Here is an 8,069-nt window from a genome sequence, read left to right as displayed (position 1 = left end):
CCGAATTGGACAAGGAGGGGGGCGGCGCCCCCCCTTTCCTTTCTTCCCTCTCTTCCTTCTTCCACAAGTCCTAGTCCAACTAGGGAAAGGGAGGGAGTCCTACTCCTAGGGCCGGCTGCACCCCTCCCCTTGGCTCCTTTATATACAGGGGCAGGGGGCACCCCTAGACACACAAGTTGATCTCTAAGATCATTCTCTTAACCGCGTGCAGTGCCCCCTTCCACCATAGTCCTCGATAATATTGTAGTGGTGCTTAGGCGAAGCCCTGCGACAGTTGAACATCAAGATCGTCACCACGCCGTCGTGCTGACGGAACTCTTCCCCGACACTTTGCTGGATCAGAGTCCAGGGATCGTCATCGAGCTAAACGTGTGCTAGAACTCGGAGGTGCCGTAGTTTCGGTAGTTGATCGGTCGGGCCATGAAGACGTACGACTACATCAACCGCGTTGTCATAACGCTTACGCTTTCGGTGTACGAGGGTACGTAGATTATACTCTCCCCTCTCGTTGCTATGCATCACCATGATCTTGCGTGTGCGTAGGAATTTTTTTGAAATTACTACGTTCCCCAACAAGACGGCAACAACAGCAGCAGCATGATGCCCATCATCGGCCGAAACCTCGAGGTGACGAGGATCTCCGTGCCGGACAGCAAGGTCTGGATCAGGTGCTACAACCCGGCCAACGGCGAGATATGGCACCGCAATCGTGCGTGGGTGGACATGACATGGCTGCCCTGCTGGTTCTCGGACGTGGACAACAAGCTCTTCGTCATCGGGTGCAACTCGTGAAAATGTTTTACGAAACCATGATTCAGCTGAACCTACGCTCGACATCATTGATTTCTAGACACTATTCATGAAGATCCATGCATGGTTGATTAAAAAACACAGTTGACATACATGTCTATTCATGAGGATCCATGCATGATTGATTAAAAAATGCAGTTGGCATGCATGTCACAGATCCACATGTAGTAGGATGTTAAATCATACGACATAGACCATAGGTTCGGCTGAACCATGGTCCTGAATCATGTCTCTCGTGCAACTCGTTGGGCTATGCGAGGGGTGTCTCTGTAAGTACAACAACCTACTACTCTCTTACTCCTTTGGCTAGTACTCCCTCCATCCCAAAAATGTCTCAACTTTGTACAAAATTGTACTTCCTCTATTCGAAAATACTTGTCATCAAAATGGATAAAAAGGGATGTATGTAGATACATCCCTTTTTATCCATTTTGATAACAAGTATTTCCGGAGGTAGTATTAAACTTGAGACATTTATTTTGAAACGGAGGGAGTATAAAAGATGCACTTTATATATAACAACGTGCCTCTATCATTTTCATTTTATTTTTCTTTGCTCGTATATAAAAATCAGGATGTGTAATGTCAAAATATATAGAATACCATGTCTGCTGATAATTTTTTTCATGATATATACAATTATATTGTGTGTGTAGCCATGGTGTGGTTTAAATGTGCATTTAGGTGCGTCTTCTATTAGTGAGGGCACTTCCTTAAGGGTATATGTTCGGCTTAGGAAGGTTTAGTTCAGCTTAATGAGGATTGCCAGCTCAATCCCATTAATCCCAGCTAATCCCTCCTAACCAGAACGTGGCCTAATAGAGGAGGAGTTGCTCGAGGAAGACAAGTTCACAAAGTACGGCAAGCATGAAGAGGTGGGGTAAGTGGGCCCGACAAATGGGACACTTTCATTTTCTTAGAACATATACAACCATAGAGGCACACCACCATACATATGCACCCCGCACAACTATATATGAGCAACTATAAGACTAAAATTGACAGGGCTAGAAATTGAAGAAGTCACTATAGGCGCCTTGATGCCAACGGAATCATCGCCCCTCCAAAAGAATAGCTGCATCGATGTGACAACAAAACGTTAAACTAGAGGTTGATTTGGTTCTTGGTGAGCTAGGGGCAGAACCACCTCCGCTAACCACCCAAGTTATACTATGTTCACAGTGGGGACAATTCCATCCGAAAGGAAAAAAATGGGTGTACATAATCTTGGGTTAAATACAATTAGTACAACTCATTTTGTTTGCCTACTTGTTCTTGAATTTGATATTAGAGGTTCAAATTAGCAAAACAGATCCCTTCGTTTCAAAATAAATGTCTTTTGTAAGTATAAATTATGATAAGAATCCTTAAATTGAATAAGTTTGAAGAATATACTAATTGGATTCAATGAGTGACTATTCTTTCAAGGAGGGGCGATTATCCCGTTGGTATCAAGGCATTAGCATTCAATATGTCCTCGCTAAAAATGATGAACACAAATGTGGCTACTTAATAGTATTTCCAAGCTATCTCTTGATTATTGTTCTTGATTAAAGTTAGAATGGTGATAAGGGAACGATGTTCCTCATCACGCTCAAAAAATCATGTAGGCCGTAATAGTATGATACTCGACATGCAACGGGAGACCCTTAAACGGCACATGCTCCCGCCGCGGTGGCTGCTGCCAGGCGGACATCCCGAAGAATTTGAACTACTTTCAATCATATCTAAACGAGTATTACAATAGCACAGACCCTGATCAGCCCTGCAGCTACGTTGTGATGATGGAGAAGGCGGGCTTTAGTTTCAGCACCACATACCTAACATCGACAGTGTTCAACGAGACTTACAAGGGGAAACCCCCGGCCGTGTTGGACTGGAACGTAGGACCCTGGTCGTGTGATGAAGCCAAGAGAAACATGAGCTCCTACGCATGTACTGGTCGGAACAACGAATGTGTCAACTCCCCGAACCAGCCTGGTTACCGCTGCAAGTGCTCAGCTGGGTACCATACATCAATGGCGGATGCACAGGTCTTCTAGCTCTCTGCCTCTCTAATTGATTGTGTCGTAAGAGTTTGTGACAGATTTACCGAGTTTGTGAGAAAGTTAGCTGATCTAGCTTCAAATTTGTCATTGCAGATATCGATGAGTGTCTTGACAGTGCCACTTATCCTTGCGTGGGTATGTGCGCCAACACGGTGGGAAGTTTCACATGTCCCTGCGCACCAGGGAAGCAGATGATCTAGGGTGTTTGCGTGCCATATCAAAGGCATGCTTGGGTGATGCCTACCGTTGGTATGTCAATCAATTTCTCTCTTCAATATACTAAGAAATACTCCATCTGTCCCATAATATAAGATTTATTATAACCGATATACTAGGAGACTTGTATTATCCTGAGTAATCTGCTATCTGTTTGGTCTGGGTTCTAAATTGACGTGTACTTACGCAGGTGCAAGTATCGGATTTGTTGCCCTTGTGGTTCTTGATACGCCCATTTTGCATCATGCTTTTATATCAATATTTATTGCATTATGGGTTGTTATTACACATTATGTCACAATACTTATGCATATTCTCTCTTATTCTACAAGGTTTACATAAAGAGGGAGAATGCCGACAGGTGGGATTCTGGCTGGGAAAGGAGCAAATATTAGAGACCTATTCTGCACAGCTCCAAAAGTCCTGAAACTTCACGGATGATATTTTCCAAATATATAAAAAACATTGAGCGCAAGAACTTCACCAGGGGGGCCACACCCTGCCCACGAGGGTGGGGGGCGCGCCCTACCCCCCGGGCGCGCCCCCCTACCTCGTGGGCCCCCTGGTGACCCTCGGGTGACCATCTTCTGCTATATGGACTTTTTCTATGGGAAAATAATCATAAGCCATCTTCTCGGACGAAACTCCGCCGCCACGAGGCGGAACCAATCTAGGGTTCTGGCGGGGTTGTTATGCCGGGGAAACTTTCTTCCCGGAGGGGGAAATCATCGCCATCGTCATCACCAACGCTCCTCTCATCGGGAGAGGGCAATCTCCATCAACATCTTCATCAGCACCATCTCATCTCAAAACCCTAGTTCATCTCTTGTATCCAATTCTTGTCTTCAAGTCCGGGATTGGTGCTAGTAGGTTGCTAGTAGTGTTAATTACTCCTTGTAGTTGATGCTAGTTGGTTTAATTGGTGGAAGATCATATGTTCAGATCCTATATGCACATTCATACCCCTTTGATTATGATACGTCGACTGCATGACACTTCACCATTATTTGGGCCTAGAGGAAGGCATTGGGAAGTAATAAGTAGATGATGGGTTGCTAGAGTGACAGAAGCTTAAACCTTAGTTTATGCGTTGCTTCGTAAGGGGCTGATTTGGATCCATATGTTTCATGCTATGGTTAGGTTTACCTTAATACTTTTGTTGTATTTGCGGATGCTTGCAATAGAGGTTAATCATAAGTGGGATGCTTGTCCAAGTAAGGGCAGCACCCAAGCACCGGTCCACCCACATACCAAATTATCAAAGTACCGAACGCGAATCATATGAGCGTGATGAAAACTAGCTTGACGATATTCCCATGTGTCCTCGGGAGCGCTTTACATCATATAAGAGTTTGTCCAGGCTTGTCCTTCGCTACAAAAATGATTGGGCCACCTTGCTGCACCTTATTTATTTTTGTTACTTGTTGCTCGTTACAAATTATCTTATCACAAAACTATCTGTTACCACTTATTTCAGTACTTGCAGAGAATACCTTACTGGAAACCGCTTATCATTTCCTTCTGCTCCTCGTTGGGTTCGACACTCTTACTTATCGAAAGGACTACGATAGATCCCCTATACTTGTGGGTCATCAGTTCTCTTCACCCGCGGATACCTTGTTAAGGAAAGACGAAGGACAGAGTCCATCAAACATAAGTATTTTCGACAGCATGGCGACATGCTTCTATTTGAAAAAATGAAGTCACAACAAGGAGTTTCTTTCAAGATATTCTCGGAGGAGCTACAGCAAGCCACCGACAAGTTTGACGAGAAGCACATCATCGGCTATGGAGGACATGGCACCGTCTACAGGGGGCTTCTCGACAGTGGCGTCGAGGTTGCCGTCAAAAGATGCAAGACCATCGACGAGAAGAACAAGAAAGAGTTCGGTCGGGAGATGTTGATCCTATCTCAGATAAACCACAGGAACATCGTCAAGTTGTTGGGATGCTGCCTCGAGGTTGAAGTGCCCACGTTGGTGTACGAGTTCGTCCGAGATGGCACGTTGTACCAACTCATCCATGGCAGCCCCGTCAAGCGCATCTCCCTAGCAGCTCGTCTGTAGATTGCCCATGATTCTGCTGAAGCTCTCGCCTACCTGCACTCTTGGGCGTCGCCACCCATCCTCCATGGCGACGTCAAGTCCTCCAACATCCTCCTCGATGGTGGCCTCACGGCCAAGGTCTCCGACTTCGGCGCCTCCATCCTAGCACCGGCAGACGAGTCACAGTTCGTCACGCTCGTGCAAGGAACCTGTGGCTACCTCGACCCGGAGTTGCTTATATCCTGGAACGGGATGCACGTCCCGCTGGGAGTGGTAGGGGCCATGCGAAGTCCTTCAACAGTGTAGAGTTTTATGTTCAACTCCCACCCACTGTTTACCTTCAGAGCTTTTTTTGTGGTGTCTCTGCCACCCAAATGAATTCAGTTTCCATTAATATACTTGGATGTACTCCAGTAGTTTGTAATACTATTCATCTAGGTCTGCTACCCAAATGAATTCAAGTTGCAATAATATACTACTTGACATAATGCTACAGATATACAGTAGTTTGTAATACTATTAATCTAGGTCTGCGAGCAAAACTTTTTTTTTTTGAGAAAGAAACGAAAGAGCAAAATTGTTTTTTTGAGACAATAAAGAGCAATTTTTTTTGAGGGGTAACAATAAAGAGCAAATGCTCCTGCGAGGCGAGGCAGAGCTCCCCCAACGGCCCGTTCAAAAAGAGCCCAAGAAAGTCCAGAAAAAGGCCCGTTCCAATAGAGCCCAAGAAAGCCGCCCATTTACAGAGCCCGCAGGGATCGGCATCCCTCCCGCAGATCACAGCCGTCCGATGAAGCACCAGGGTTTCACCTCGGGTATATAAAATTCATCCCCGCGACCCCGGCTCCAAAACCCTAGACGCGAACGCACCTCCTCCCTTCCTGCCCCCGACCGCCCCAGCCGCCGCCGCCGTCGCCGCCGCCGCCGACTGCAGCCATGGTAAGCGTCTCCCCCCTCCCTTCTCCGCCGTCCTCCACCTCTCGCGGATCCCTCCTCGTGTGCTGACATCCGTGAATCTTCCTTGGCCGCAGTCGCTGATCGCGGGTGAGGAGTTCCAGCACATCCTGCGTGTGCTCAACACCAACGTCGATGGTAAGCAGAAGATCATGTTCGCGCTGACCTCCATCAAGGGTGTGGGCCGCCGCTTCTCCAACATCGTCTGCAAGAAGGCCGACATCGACATGAACAAGAGGTGAGGAACCCGTCCGCCCCCCTTTCTCGCCAGATTTTGCCGTGGTGGGTGTGGTGCTGATCCGTGCGCTTTGTTTGTGTGGGTGTGCAGGGCCGGAGAGCTTTCCGCGGAGGAGATGGACCGTCTGATGGCGGTGGTGCACAACCCGCGCCAGTTCAAGGTGCCGGATTGGTTCCTCAACAGGAAGAAGGATTACAAGGACGGGAGGTTCTCCCAGGTCGTGTCCAACGCCGTGGACATGAAGCTCAGGGATGACCTTGAGAGGCTCAAGAAGATCAGGTATAACCTCGCCGTTCCCTCTTTTCTTTTTGCCCCTTACTATTGCTTGATATATATGACTTTGTGTTAGATTCAGCTACTGATGATGCTTGCATTTCGCATATTAGTACTAGCAGTATGTGTCTTGCATGGTAGTAGACAGTTTAATTTGTCATTATTTGCTAGGTTGTTGATTGACGAGTTTTCTGCTGGAAGTCAAATCTCCTAAACACCAGAATGTCTGAAATGTCAGGGTAGCAAGTACTAGCATCATGTGCTAAATTCTATGTGCCTGTGCTAGTCTGCTTAGACACTTGGGCTAGCTTTTTGCTTAGATAGTGAATTGATGCTTATTTCTACAGAAACACAGCATGCTAGCTCTGTATTGATGGATATTACCTGGAACTTGTGCCAGCTCTAACTTACTGTTATATAACAGTTCAATTTAGTCAACCTGTTGGAACTTGTTTTCTACTACTTGTGTCCAGATTTTAAAGTCTGCCCTATGCTCTTGTTGACTTAATTTCATAATTTCTGTCTTGTAATCTGGTAATTGATGATTGTCAATGTATTCATGTGTACCCTTCTAGTGTACCTTGTATGTGACCCAGCTGTTCTGTATATCGATGCTTTGTTTCCAAGAGATGTATGCTGATGGCTGATTCCTTAACTTAACTGTTGCAGCAGCATTGTCCTACTGTATAGATGTGTGAGTGATCACTTATGCTTGAAACTCCTCTCTTTTCCAGGAACCATCGCGGTCTGCGTCACTACTGGGGCGTGCGTGTCCGTGGTCAGCACACCAAGACAACCGGCAGGAGAGGAAAGACTGTTGGTGTCTCCAAGAAGCGATAAGCTGCTTGACAAAGATCCTGCATAGCTTTGTATTACTGTGTTGGTCCATTTCCAGAATCTTAAGGAGTGTTCTTGTTTAGATGATTACCTTGGATGATGTTTTGCCCTAGATAATGTTTTGGTTCTGGAACCTTTAATATATTGTATCTTGAATTCCATGTTGAACTCTTCAGAGTTTGTTTTGCCATGGGCTTTAAGTCATTTGAATGGTTGGCAAGATTATGTATGTTCTAGCATTTCTGTGAATTACAGGTTTGTTGGCTAATTGAATCTTGGTATATTTTTTGGTGTGCATGATCGAGTTTTGTAAGTTGTTGAGTGAACTGTTGTGGCAACTGGGTAATACTCCCTCCATTCCTGAATATAAGATATTTTGGCAGTTCAATCTGCTGTCAAAATGTCTTATAAGAGGTATATCATAGGTCGTCCTATTTGGGTATTGTTGTTTATCAGTTGCATGAAAGTTAAGACCTTTATTTTTGACCTCGACTCTTGCTTTGCATCTACCAATAGAACCTAGAATGAGAGATACTGGTAAATGCAAAAAGACTATACTGATACTCTCATTGAACATATAAACCCTGAAGAACTTGTAGTCACAACCGTTGCCTTTATGTCGCCGCCACCTCCGCTCCTGCTGTTGCC

The 8,069-nt window shown here is 45.7% G+C and overlaps 1 protein-coding gene and 1 pseudogene across 1 annotated transcript; both read left to right on the top strand.

Moving 5' to 3' along the window:
• Nucleotides 1–600: 600 nt before the first annotated feature.
• LOC125528362 lies at nt 601–5,425 on the top strand (annotated as a pseudogene).
• Nucleotides 5,426–5,902: 477 nt separating this feature from the next.
• Nucleotides 5,903–7,689, top strand: LOC125528363 (40S ribosomal protein S18). Its single transcript, XM_048692836.1, has 4 exons — nt 5,903–6,058; nt 6,151–6,311; nt 6,402–6,590; nt 7,319–7,689. The coding sequence occupies exons 1-4, from the start codon at nt 6,056–6,058 to the stop codon at nt 7,422–7,424; spliced, it is 459 nt and encodes a 152-aa protein (XP_048548793.1). The 5' UTR covers nt 5,903–6,055; the 3' UTR covers nt 7,425–7,689.
• The last annotated feature ends 380 nt before the right edge of the window (nt 7,690–8,069 follow it).

This window comes from Triticum urartu, unplaced genomic scaffold (assembly GCF_003073215.2).
Source record: "Triticum urartu cultivar G1812 unplaced genomic scaffold, Tu2.1 TuUngrouped_contig_4820, whole genome shotgun sequence".
NCBI classification, from domain to species: Eukaryota; Viridiplantae; Streptophyta; class Magnoliopsida; order Poales; family Poaceae; genus Triticum; species Triticum urartu.
Note: the sequence above shows the minus strand (reverse complement) of the source record. Positions and strands in the feature narration are given on the sequence as shown.